The sequence below is a fragment of the Mustela lutreola genome, chromosome 10 (assembly GCF_030435805.1).
Source record: "Mustela lutreola isolate mMusLut2 chromosome 10, mMusLut2.pri, whole genome shotgun sequence".
NCBI lineage: Eukaryota > Metazoa > Chordata > Mammalia > Carnivora > Mustelidae > Mustela > Mustela lutreola.
Window position 1 is genome coordinate 19833140 of NC_081299.1, and position 12830 is coordinate 19845969.

A 12830-nucleotide genomic window follows, 5' to 3' on the forward strand; every position below is an offset into this window, starting at 1 on the left:
CTTTCACCCACGCATATTGTCCCCACTTCACAGGTGACAGAACCTTCCTGTGGCCCTTCATAATAAATCAAAATCTGTAACAAAGGACCATTGGGTCCTATCTTTGCCTCCCTTCCTCTCACCCTCTGGACTCTGCCACACCAGCCTCTTCTCAGATCCTAGGTCTTTGTGCAGCTCCCAGTTAGAATATTCAGGAACTCTCTGAAACCTTCTTCACCTGATTAACCTCAGCTCATTTTCTAGTCCTTCCTTAAGTTGACTCAGGACAGTCCCCCTTGCCCCCCACCCCCATTCACTGTCATTCACAAACACACTGGGTTTTCCATGCTGCGGAGGCTAAAGGTGCCTGAGGGCAAGGAGCGCCCTGCTGTGCTTTATTCATATTTTCTCTCTCTCTGGGCACACAGCACCACCAGCTGCCATGCCAGACACTGAGCTAAGACCTTCAGGCCCCCAGGAGCTAAGTCTTTCAAGCCCCCAGGCCACCCTCCTTCCCCTGATGTCCCGGTTCCTAGGAAGCAGCCCCCAACTCTGTAAAAAACTCACACCGATTTATTAGAATATGAAAAAGATCCGGTTTCTTCCCTACGGGAGGCAGAGCAGCAGCAGCTGTGGTGGCTTGGAACACGGTTGTCAACGTCACCCTTGCCCTTGCGTGGTGACTCCTGCCCCAAACAGCACTTGCATGGAGAGAAGGAGGGGGAGACAGAGGAGCACCCACTGCCCAGTCCGGGAGAGGGACACTCTGACTATTGCACAATCCTGGGGAAGGACAGATACCACCAGGCCCAGGCCTGGCCATGGTGGCTGTGGGGGTGGGAGTGTGTGCCTGTGAGCAAGGGCCTCTGGGGGCCCAGGACTCTGCCCACCCACCAGTCCTGGTGGGGTGGGAGAGGCTTGGGGAGGCCTTCTCCCCTAAGGCCTGGGCTCCACAGCAGGCTGGGTGCAGTGCACAGAAGAGGTCTGGGGGCCCAGGGTGTGGAGAGGGATGAGAGAAAAGAACAGGCCAGCAGGAACTGAGGGTCAGGCCCAAGAGCACAGAAAGTGCTAGAAGGCCCAGCATCAGTGAGTTAGAATCGGGAACTGGAGTGAAGGAGGTCACTTCTAAAATCATAGCCTTGGGGCCATAGTTAAGAGCCCAGGAGGCAGAGGGAGTGTTGGGCAGGATAGGCACAGACGAGGAGGGGTAATTCTCTGGAGTAGGAGGGCTAGAGCTCTGGTAAGCCAGGGGTTTTCAAAATGTTTTAAAAACAGGAATGCCCTCTGTGCAAATTGAATCATACATGGAGTGTGAACAAACAGAACAGATAAAAAGGCAGCACTTTCTGGAGCCAACAGTCCTTCTCCTGACAGTCACCCCTGGAGGGTCCGGTGGTCCGCACTGGGGTAGTCCAGACTGTCCAAAGCGCCCCAGCTCTAGTCAGAGAAGCTCAGAGATGCCGTTAGCCTGCAGCTCTGAGCTGGACAGGTTGGGGGCTGGCCAGGGGGACAGAGCTGGCAGGAGGAGCGCAGGGCTGCCGGGTGTCACTGACCCCTACGCCAGTCGGATTCCTGGTCCCCCAGTCTTTCTGCTGTTAAAGCAGGGCCTGGCCTAGGCCAGGAGAGGTCTTGGCTCCTTCCCTTTCCAGGTGGGACCAAGGCTGAGCCAGAGGCTCTTTGGTTAGGAACTAAGATTGGTTTGAATGAGGAGGTGGATGGAGTGGGCAGCAGGCCTCCGAGGGCTGGGACTCTCGAGGCCCTAGGCCAGGTCTGGGAGAGAGCCTGAATCGGGAAGGGGCAGGATCTGCCTCACAGCCCGACAGTTCTGCCAAACGGATTGGGAAGGCAGTTCTGGTGGGAGGGAGGGTGCTTCCCAGGAGGCAGGGGGAAGCCGTGCTGCGGTGGGGGCTGTGGGCCCAGCTGCCATGCGGTTGGGGGAGGGGCAGGGCCAATCCAAGTCAGGAAGAATGAAGGGAGCCCCCAGCTCCCCCAGCAGCCCCTGCTCTGGTGGGAGAGTCTGTGTTGGGATGGGCACTGCCCACGGACCCCAGCGCTACTGCCCCTTGGGGATGAAAGGCTCTCCCTCCCCAGGCTCAGGGTGGGGACCTGGGTCACTGAGGCAGCGCTGTATCCTCTGGGAGCTGGGGCTGTCACTTGGCGCAGGGGTAAAGACATCATCCGTGCCAGGGGAAGAGGGCTCCTTGGTCCGCATCACAATGCCCCCATCATCATCCTCATCCTCCTCCGCCACCCTGGCTGGATCCCGGTTCAGCCCCAAGACCTTCCCCTTCAGCTCCTCATTCACCAGGTCCACGGACTCGGGCGACTGCGGGGAGGCTGGGTCGATGGTGATAACTGGCAAGTCGGCCTTCGGCTCGTAAGCCAGTGGATCTGGGGACCAAGAGCAAAACCCAAGCTGGCTTCTGCCCCAAGCCCTGCCCAGCAGTGCCCCCTCCTTGGCACGTGCCAGCAATTCCCACAGAACCTTCCTGTGAGGGCGGCCATGCTGCCATGTTTCAGGATCACTTGCGTGGACCTGGATGAGGCCTGATGAGCAGTTTCTCTTCCCCTCACACTAGGCCCCGGAAGGTAGGACTATGTCCCTCTCTGCACACCAGGGGCTCCCTAGGTAACCCCGCCCAGACCATTAGAGCCCTCTCCTGAGTCACCATGTGTCCCCAGGGCCCAGGCCTGAAGAAGGCCTGTCACTGTCTCGCCCACGTGCTGAACATCCCAGTGGTGCAGACTTCCTGCCTCCTTGCCAGGCATCAAACCCCTTCACAGTTCTCCCCATAAGCCCCATATAGAGCACCTCTGTCCCTGGGAAGGACAGTTGGGGGAACCCCCAGGTCCACCTGATATAGAAGGAGCTCATGGCATAGAAGGAGGTCAGCAGGAGAAGCCTGTCCTCTCCAGTGGCTCTCTGAGGCCCATTCCTGCTGGAGTCTCACCCTCAAGGGACAGTGGCACTGAGTGTGTGCCCTCCAGACCCCTCTCCAGGCTCCCTGTGTCCCGGCTCACCTGAGCCAATGCGGGCCCTCGACATGGTGGGGGAGTCCAGCTTGTGGGCCGGCACCGTCAGGTAGTTGTTGATCTGACAGAGAAAGGGCAAGACAGGGGTAAGCACAGGCAGCCCCTCGGGATGGCGCCCGAGGCTGAGTCACCCCCTCCTTTGGCATGTTTGGGGCCCGCGGCCTCTCTGGTGGTTCTTCTTCAGGCTCGTCTGTCTCTGCCAGCACAGAAGCCATGCTGGCTGGCCCTTCAGGGGTTCCTGAAGGCTTGGCCCAGCCTCTGTCAAGCTGTATGATCTCTGGAGCAGCCTTAAACAGCCCTGCTTCGCCCACAGCACCCCGGCCCGTCTCTATTCCTGTCCACACTTGCCCCAGAGGTCCAGACCCATAAAGTCAGCTCAGGAGTTGGCACCTGGACCCCAAGTGGCCGCCAGGTATCTCAGTGCAATAGGCTGGAACTAAACTCGGATTCTTCTCTTCCCTCAAGACCTTGTTGATGCCATTCTCCGCACCCCCTACTGAAACCACCGCTCCCAACATCCCAGACCAGAAGGCTGGAGAGGACTCCTCTTCCCTCTTCCCACAGCCCACCTCACTAATCCAGGCCACCCCCCACCCCTTCCCAAGTTAGCCCCTTGCTCAGACCCCTTCACGGCTCTCCATGCCCTTGGCATAAAGCCCAAAGCCTGACACCGTTATCAAGCTTTCTAGAAAGCGGAACCCTCTCAGTTGCTACAGTGGGCCATGTTCTGTGACTGGGAACTGAGGCACACAGCCTGGGCCTTCCTCTGCCCACACTGCCTTCCTCTTGGCCCTGTTCCTGAGCTTCCCCTGCCTGCCCCCCTGCTCGGAGTGCTCCTGGCCCCTTGCACTTCCTGTCCTGCCTGGGTCACTGCATGAGAAGCTTAGCAAGGCATGGACTGGGCTGATGCACCACTGTCCCCACAGAGGCCACTCTGCTGCACAGCACTTGGGAACCACTCAAAAACTGTTCCTGAGCAAACGATCGAGCACACGTATGCCTTGCTTTGTGATCTTTTCCCGGGCCTTAGTTTTTTTTGGGAAGAAATGCGTGGTTCGAGCACACAGATAGACTCAGAGGCCTGCGGGTGCAGTGAGTGGGTGTCTTTGCTGCCCTGAGTGGGGAGGTAGAGGAGGAGGCAGCTTTCTGGAACCTGTCCTGGGGCTCCGTCTTCGAGACAAGCAGAGGAGGCCAAAAAACACGGGCAGTGGCTCTCTCTTCAAAGGGGCTTAAGGGCAGGGATGTTGGAGGAAGAACCCAGACTCCCCGTGAAAGGCAGGAGCCAGCTCCAGGCCCTCACCCACCTTCTGCTCTAGCTGCCGGGCCTTCTGTCTGCGGAGCAGCATCTGGTTCCAGGCCTCCTCGTAGGGATCTGCCACCAGGGTGTGTCTGTTGTAAGACCGCAGCTGTGGGGGGAACAGCTTTCAGGCCCCAGAAGCCAGGCCCGGTGGGGGCCAGGGCTGGAGCAGAGGGCCTGCCCTGCTGTAGGGGTGCCGGGCAGGGAGCAACCCCTCACCCGCTGCCTGGTCTTCTGCAAGTTGTTCCTCAGGATTTTGCGGATCTCTTCCTCCTTGTCCTTGGACAGTGCCGGCAGGATGCGCTCTGCAGGCAGGGACTTGGGGTGGATGTTCCTGGACGACAAGGCACAGGTTAGGTCCCCAAGAAATTCCTGTGACCCTTGAGCCTGCTGGGCTGGGCCAGGAAGTCAGGCTGGCCTGGGTGGGGGCGGGGGAGGTGTCCTCTGTGGCCCTGTGGCTCTCTCACCCACCCTGCCTGGACAACACCTGGCCTGCCACCACCCCTCCCAGAACCCCCTCCCCTGGTGGGTGGCCTTCTAGGTTTCTGGGCAGGGGTTGGGTGTGGGTGCAAAAGCTGCCAGCGTCATCATTGGCACTCACTGCATGGAGACAGTGGAGACAGCAGAAGGGATCTTGCCCATGCCCCCGCTCTCCACCAGCTCGATGGCCTGCTTCATCTCCATCTTGTGGTAGAAGGCAATGAGCTGTGGCTCCTTGGAGCGCTCCCCGGCTATCAGACACTTCTTCACGTACTTCTTGTTAAACCGGTTGAGCCTGGTGGAGGCAGGGAGGAGAGGTGTGGAGCCAGCTCCTCAGGGTGGGGAGACACCCAGGCCCGGGGAGACCCTCCCCTGCCCCTCCCCACCCACCTGCCCACCAGGCCTGCCACCTACTTGTCCTTCCAGTGGTGGTGGCCGTAATGGCCACAGATGTCCTCGATGCCTGTCAGAAGGTGGTCCAGGAACTGAAATGGGCCCAAGGCCAAGTCAAGCCTCACTACTGGGCTGCTTCCCTACCAAGACTTCTGAATGGGCCCCCATTTTCCACCCTAGTGCAGCTCTGCTCAGCCCAGCCTTGCAGTTCCAGGAGCAGCCAGGAGGTGGCACCAACATCTCATCCTGAACTCGCAGCACCTCAAACCCCTCCCTGTCACACCCCAGCGGAGCCCCCTTCCCCGAATCCACATGAGCCCAACGCTTGGGATAGGTTCCTACTAGAGGTAGAGATGGCATGATACCCCCTCCTAGGGCTCCTGGTTGCCCACACCACACCTGCCTATGGTTCGATCGGGCGACCTCAAGCAGCTAAAGGACCACCCGGAACTGGGATGAGGGAGGATGGGGCCAAGTGAGGAAACTGACGTGAGGCCTAGTTGCCCCCCAGCTCCCTGAGCCTTCTCCTACAACCAAGGCCAAGGCCCAGTTTCCAGTACCTGTGTGTGGATCTCCTCGTTGATAGAGCGCTTTGTCTCTTGCTTTTTCTTCACAGCCAACAGGTCTACCAGGGGCCGAATGGTCATGCCCTGGGGGGCAGGTGGGCGTTAGGCACTCGCGGTCTGCTACCGTGGCAGGGAGACCACGGGGTGTCCCCCCTCCCTCACCCCTAGAGCCCCTGAAGCCAGGATGCCCTCTGCTCTGAGGTCCCCACTTTCCCAACCTGCATGTCAGCCATGGCTCAAAGGCAGGTCCTATCTAAGATCTGCTTCCTCCCAAGGACACAGCCCCTTCCAGCTAAATGACTCACACACCGGTCATCTAGCCCGGGTGAGGGGTCAGAGGGCCTGGGTTCAAATGTGGGCTCCACCACAAACATGCGTTGCAACCCCAGAGAAGTCGGGGCCGGCTGATAGGGAAAACCACTTCACAGGACTGTAGCTGCCCAGTCCAGAACAGCAGCGGGAGCAGCTAATCTCATCGTGTGTGTGCCCTCTGCCAGAGCCAGGGGTGACTTACTTAAGTATTCGCTCCGGCATGCCCACATGGACCCTGAGAGGTAGGTTCTTCCACTGTTTCTATCTTATAGGTGAGAGATTAAGTAACTTTCTCAGAGCTTACAGAACTAGTAGTAAAGCTGGATTCACACCCAGGCAGGGAGGCCCCTCTCTCAGTGCGGACTTCATTGAAAATGGACTTGGTAAGCCATCAGCGTATACAACTGCCAAGTCAAGGTGATAAAATATTTTTGACAATGGAAACAGTGCAAGAGGGCAAAAGAGGCAGTCCCCTATCCTTAGAAGGGACAGAAGGGGAGTCTGGCCCCAGGAGGATGCCTGGGCAATGCTGTTTCCCATCTAAAGCTTTGCCAAGGGGCACCTGGGTGGCTCAGTGGGTTAAGCCTCTGCTTTCGGCTCAGGTCATGGTCTTGGGGTCCTGGGATTGAGTCCCGCATCGAGCTCTCTGCTCAGCGGGGAGCCTGCTTCCCCCCTATCTCTCTCTGCTTGCCTCTCTGCCTATTTGTGATCTCTCTCTGTCAAATAAATAAATAAAATATTAATAAATAAATAAACAAATAAAGCTTTGCCAAGATTTGCGTCTACGAAAGACGGAAGGGATAGAGAAACGGAGGCCTGGACAGACTTGTTTCTCATTTGCCCAAAGTCACAGGTCAGGTAAGATGGAGCACTGATGCCACCCTGGCTGGGTTTCCTTGGGGATTCTGAAAAGGGTAGGGGACTCTCCCCTAAGCCAGGGTCATTTAAATGCATGGAAATCACTGGCCAGAGGCTGGAAGGACTCCAGGATCATCTAGGCCAACCCTCTCACTTCGCAGGTGGGGAACCAAGACCCAGAAATGGGAGGAAGGTCTTTCCCAGCAGAACCCACACTGACTCCAGACCTACTGCCCAGCTCAGCAACTTATCTCGCTCCACCCCCACATTTTGTGCTATTATTTCCATTTTACAGGCACAGAAACTGAGATCCTAAAATAGCAAATCATTTCCCTAAAGCCCTGTACCGGGCACCATGGGCCTGCTGACTCTGCCTACTTCTCTCAGCACTGTCTGGATTTCTAAGTTAGACAGTGTTCTGACTGGTCGCTCATTATCCTAACTCCCCCTTCACAATTAAGTTAAGTGAGGACCTGAAGGGGGAGCGCCTTGCCCAAGACCGCGTAGCAAGTTCTTTGCAGACTAGAACCCGTGGCCCCCTGTCAGGTTGGGCGCCTCTTCCTTCCACTGGCAGAGTCAGGGTCCCCAGGCGGGGCTGCTCTGCCTTGTCCAGCACCTGCACAAAGACGGTGAAGAAGATGACCGTGATGATGGCAGTGAGGAACAGGTCACACATGGGGAAGTGCTTCTTGTCCAGGAGGTAGCCCAGGGAGAAGGCGATGGCCCCGCGCAGGCCCCCGTACGCAATGATGAACTGGTCCTTGGGGGTCAACTTCACGATTCGGAACTTGTTGATGAACCAGGTCAGGCCCAGCACCCCTAGCAGGAAGGGCAAGGAGAGCGTCAGCCTGTCCCCAGGCCTTCCTGGCTGCTGCACCCACAGCTGCTCTGCCTGGAGGCAGCCCCCGCGAGCACGCCCACCCAGTGCACTCCCTTCCTGGGTCCCTCAGCGAAGAGCTGGATTCTCAAGGGGCTCTCCCAACCTGGGTGTGCTCTAGAGAGCGTCACAGCCGCCTCCAGAGACTGAAAGTCAGCAGGGAGCTGGGGGAAGAGCTGAAACAAGACTGGCCCCAAGTTGGTATCTAGTCATTTTGATGGGTTCATGGGATTTACTTTTCCACAGGCTTCAAATTTTCCATAATAGAAAGCTTTTAAAAAAAAAATGCAGAGATCTTGGGGTGCCTGGGTGGCTCAGTGGGTTAAAACCTCTGCCTTCAGCTCAGGTCACGATCCCAGGACTCTTGAGCCCAGGACTCGGGCTCTCTGCTCAGCAGGGAGCCTGCTGCCCCACCTCTCTCTGCCTGCCTCTCTGCCTACTTGTGATCTCTGTCTGTCAAATAAATATAAAATCTTTAAAAATAAATAAATGCAGAGATCTGGATTCAACCTCAACCCACGGAGCTAGAATCTCTGGAGGATGAGGCCCAGGACTAAACAGATTTCCAGTCTATCAAGCAGATGCGATAGCCAGTCAGGGGCAGGGACTGAGAGAGGAGTAGAGTGAGATCTGGAAGGGGAAGACACAGTCCCTGAGTTGAGGTGTGTCTGGAAAGCACAAGCAGAACCCAAGGACCGGAGGCCTGGTCCCTATACGTGGCCGGGGCCGGCGGCATAGACGGGTCTGCAAGCGCTCAACTCATCTGTGCCCCGAGACAATGCAGAGAACATTCACAGACCAGGGGTCCCTGAGGCCCCTCCGTTCTCACACACAACCATCTTCCCAGAGGTCACAGACTCCCCGTGAGCCATCATGAGGCTCACCAAAGCCTCAGCATGGCAGAGAGGGGCAGGGAAGCCCCAGCTGTGCAGCTGTGAGGGGAATCGCCAGCAGCTGACCCAGCTGGGCCCTTCATACGGGGTCTCCCACCCCAGCCCAGTTCCTGCCTCCACAGCACGCGCACACAGGGTACACGCATGCGCACACAGACGCGCACGCACGCACACACCTCTCCCCTGCTCCAGCCCGGGACCTCACCCAGCACTCGGGCGATGAGGCAGAAGAGCAGGGTGCTGATGACAAAGGTCCAGTTCCAGTGGTGGGACCCAGCCACGGTGGAGACGCCAAGGAAGATGAAAATGAGGGTCTCACTGACGCTGCTCCACATCTTCAGGAAATATTTGATGGTCGTGTGGGACTTGTGGGAGATGTTGGCCTCCACGTAGGGGCGCATCACCACTCCCGAGGCGATGAGCCTGGGGTCAGGGAAGAGCAGAGTTCAGGGCTCAGTGGATCTGCACCTTCCCAGAGCCCTTCCATGGCTGGGGAGGCGGACAGGTGCCCCCGACAGGTCAGAACCCGCTGTGGGCTCTACCTAACTTTTTTATCTCCATCCTCTCACTCAACGCTCCAGACGTGGGCAGATGAAGGATCTGAGAGGCAGAGAGATTGTTGCCTGTCCACTGTCACCCTGCCAGTGAGCTAAGATGCAAACTAAGGTCTGCCCAAATCTAAAGCCTGTGCCTCCCCCACCGCTGCCCTGCCCTGGCCATGCTGCCGTCTAACAGGTGTCAGTTACAAATGTCCATGGCCTTGCTTTATTCCCCCAGAGCACAGTGTCTCTCCCACATGGAGGTCTCCCTAGGCAGCTCTGTCCCAGGCACCTGCTCCCTGCCTGGCGTCCATACCTGGCTCTGCTCCTGCTGACCTGGCCTCCTCAAGGTTACCCCGAATCCGATGGGATCGGGAGGGAGATAGACCATAAGGAACCCTTAATCTCACAAAACGAACTGAGGGTTGCTGAGGGGTGAGGGAGTAGGGAGGGTGGCTGGGTGACGGACATTGGGGAGGGTATGTGCTATGGTTGAGTGCTGTGAAATGTTTAAATAAGTCTGATGGTTCACAGACCTGTACCCCTAGGGCAATAATATACTACATGTTAATAAAAAGAAGTAAATAAAAAGAAAAGTTGGAATGAAAAAAATTAAAATTTAAAAATTTAAAAATTTTTAAAAAGGTTACCCCATATCCCCCAATCTGGCCTGCCCTTTGTATTTCCAATGTGTTCCCCTACTGGGCAAACCTTTGCATCTCACTGCCTCTCCACAGTCCCTAGATTTCGAGACCTGGCTGAGGCCCCAGGACCTTCAGGAATCCTCATGGCAATGGAGGTGCCAGGCCTCCTTGCTGGGGCTGTGGAAGGGCACAGTGAATGTGAGAGCCTGTGGCTGGCTACAACCAAGGGAACTCCCTTCGAAGCAGAAAGTAGCAGCGCTGAAGCTTTCCAGAACTTTAAACTCAATGGTTCCAGGGGCAGTTGCCTGGTGCGTGAGTCTCATCCCAGGGCTGGAAGCCGGGCCTGGGGTCCCTTGTGACCCCTGCAAGCACGGGGAATCGAGGTTGGCATCCCTCCCCCCCAGGCTGCACCCAGACTCACGCCATGATGCCTGACAGGTGGAAGAGCTCAGCTGACAGGTAGGCCATGTAGCTGTAGAGGAAGACGAACAGCGGCTCGATGACGCGGATGTGGGCCGTGAATCGGGAGGTGAAGGCTGCGATGACCCCGTAGACCACACCCACAAACACCCCGCCCAGGGACACCACGAAGAAGCTCAGGAAGCCGAGGACGATGTCCACAATGCCCACTCGGTCATAGTTGGCAAACTCCTCAAAGAGGTGATACAGGACCTGGGAAGGGGGTGTAGGCTGGTCGGCAGGAGGGCAGGGCCCTGGCTCCGCCCCTCACCCCAGCTCCCTGGGGTCCGCTAGGGCTATCGCATGCCCTCCACTGAACCACGGCCACAGGAGGCAGCCATATGATAGCAGAGAACCATGGTGCCAAGGAGGTGGTCAAAACCAGTGGCCAAGGGCCTGGAAGGCCTTGTGTCAGGGCTACAGCGTGCTGTGCTGGGTAAGAGCACATACTCTGAAGCCAAACGAGCTGGGCCAGAACTGTGGCCCTCTTGCTCCCGGCTGTCTAGCGGGACAAAGCGGGACAAATTACTCCGTCTCCCTGCGCTTCACTTTTCCTCGCCATAAAATGGGGTAACGGTACCAACCTTATAGGGCCACTGTGAGGATGAAACTAGTTCATCAAGGCCAAGTGCACAGAACCAGGCCCATCACGGTATCAGCTACCACTGGCGCTACCCAGTGGCCCCTCTCACCATTTGACTTAGGCACATCATGTCCCTGTCTGGCTTTCAGTCTCTCCTTCAGCACAAAGCAGAGAAAGTTCAGACAACAAACCAGAACAGGACTTCTTAGCTTCTGGAAATTTCTGAAAATACACACAGCCGGGCCATACCCCCACTTGGGTTCCTTCTCGGGAGGTGGGGCCCAGAAATCTCTGCTCAACAAGGTCTCCAGGTGGCTACCACCAACAGCCAAGTTCAGAGGTAGTGGAACCAGCAGAGGTGTTGAGGCTTCCCCACCTCCTGGGCCGGGAACTGTCAGTGTAGTGCTGTCACCAGATGGTCAGATGTTTCAGGGGCATGTCACACATGATAAAGCCCATGGACAGTGGCTGTCCTGCTCGGCACACATCACGTGTGTTGTCTCATGAGGTAGGCAGGGAGCCAAAGTTGCCCGTTGCTTTCCCAAACAGAAGCTCAGGGTAGTGGAGTGACTTGACAAAGGGTCCCAGGCCCCGGCAGGAGCGTCAGGCCCAGAACTTGCTCCCTGGAGCAGTAGGTGGGCCCTCCTGGACAGGGGCAGCTTCTGTGTCAGCTCTCTGGCTACTGGGCCTACTCACACACAGCTTGCCAGGAAGCCAGCTGAGGGCTTTCCAGGCCGGAGAGCTGGGAGAGAGGGGAGGGGACCTGAGACCAGGCGGCTCAGGGGCTGCCTTCAGCTTTAATGTCGGGAAACAGGGCACTCGCCTTCATGCCCAGAGCTCTAGAAAGGGCCTGAGGTGGGCCAAGCAAGAAGGGGAGATGCCAAGCACTGGCCTGTCCCTGATGCCGCCTGGGCCATAGCTGTCTGGCAGACAGGGCAGGGCTCCAGTGGCGGGTAACAGGTGCATTCTCAGCTCTGGGCTACCTACACTTACTCCTGGTCTGAGGAGATTCATGGGTCCCAGGGTCTACCACGTGGACCCATGGGCAGGTGGACGGGGCAAGGTCCTCCTTTCCCACCTGGGTGTACTGTCAAAGGGACCAGGGAGGCAGCGCAGCAGAGTGGTAAGTGTGCAGGCTGTGCTCCCACTGTGTAGGTCACTTGCAATCACTTACCTGCTAATGTGACCCTGGACGAGTCTCCTAACCTAGACCAGTAGCTTAGTTTCCTTGCTTGGAAAAATGGGATAATCACAGTGCCAACCTCGTGGAGTTTCTCTGTGGATTAGATGAGGCAATACGTGCTCATTGACAGGAAGTGCTCAGACAGGAAGTGAGCACGAGCAAGGACTACCAGCACAGCCATCACCAGGGGAGGCCTGGTTGGCCAAGCCTGCAATACACCCTTGAAATAACCACATCCCACTACTCCCCAGAAAGGCCAACCTGAACCCCAACACCCAGACCCAACTGGGGAAGGGCTTTGTCTGTGGTACCCACTGGCGTGACGCCAGTAGGAACCTTGGGAGGATGTCAGGCTGGGTACTGCAATCCTTGTTACAGATGGAGAAACTGAGGCAAGAGCTGGTTCCAGAAGAACCAGCACTGGGGCCTGCTTGCTTAGATCAGGCTGCTGCTCTCTCAGCCCCATAAGGACCCCACGAAGGCAGCAGGGGAGGAAGAGGAAGAGGAGAGGGGAGGAAGCTGAGGCTGCCTGCAGCAAGCCAACCACTACTATGTCTCTTAGAAGTGTGGCTTCCTGAGGGATGCGGGGTGGGTGAAGAGGGAGTGTGTGAATGAGCGTACCCTGGCATGCACACGTGTCCTTGTGTTTCCTTACGTAAACAGCTGCTATCTGAGGGGTCTGACTAGGAGCATGGGGGTGTTTTCACAACATGACATGAGTGTGCACATACACG

The 12830-nt window shown here is 57.3% G+C and overlaps 1 protein-coding gene across 2 annotated transcripts in view; it reads right to left on the reverse strand.

Moving 5' to 3' along the window:
• Positions 1 to 530: 530 nt before the first annotated feature.
• SLC9A1 (solute carrier family 9 member A1) overlaps positions 531 to 12830 on the reverse strand; it is a 49157-nt gene continuing 36857 nt past the window's right edge. For both annotated transcript variants that reach the window (XM_059136059.1, XM_059136060.1), the window contains exons 3-12: positions 10293 to 10543; positions 8894 to 9111; positions 7535 to 7737; positions 5743 to 5832; positions 5204 to 5274; positions 4911 to 5084; positions 4529 to 4643; positions 4317 to 4418; positions 3001 to 3073; positions 531 to 2370 (exon numbers count right to left, since the gene is read on the reverse strand). In XM_059136059.1, the coding sequence (XP_058992042.1) occupies positions 2033 to 2370; positions 3001 to 3073; positions 4317 to 4418; positions 4529 to 4643; positions 4911 to 5084; positions 5204 to 5274; positions 5743 to 5832; positions 7535 to 7737; positions 8894 to 9111; positions 10293 to 10543 (1635 nt within the window). In that variant the 3' untranslated portion in view covers positions 531 to 2032. The remainder of the gene's footprint in view (positions 2371 to 3000; positions 3074 to 4316; positions 4419 to 4528; positions 4644 to 4910; positions 5085 to 5203; positions 5275 to 5742; positions 5833 to 7534; positions 7738 to 8893; positions 9112 to 10292; positions 10544 to 12830) is intronic.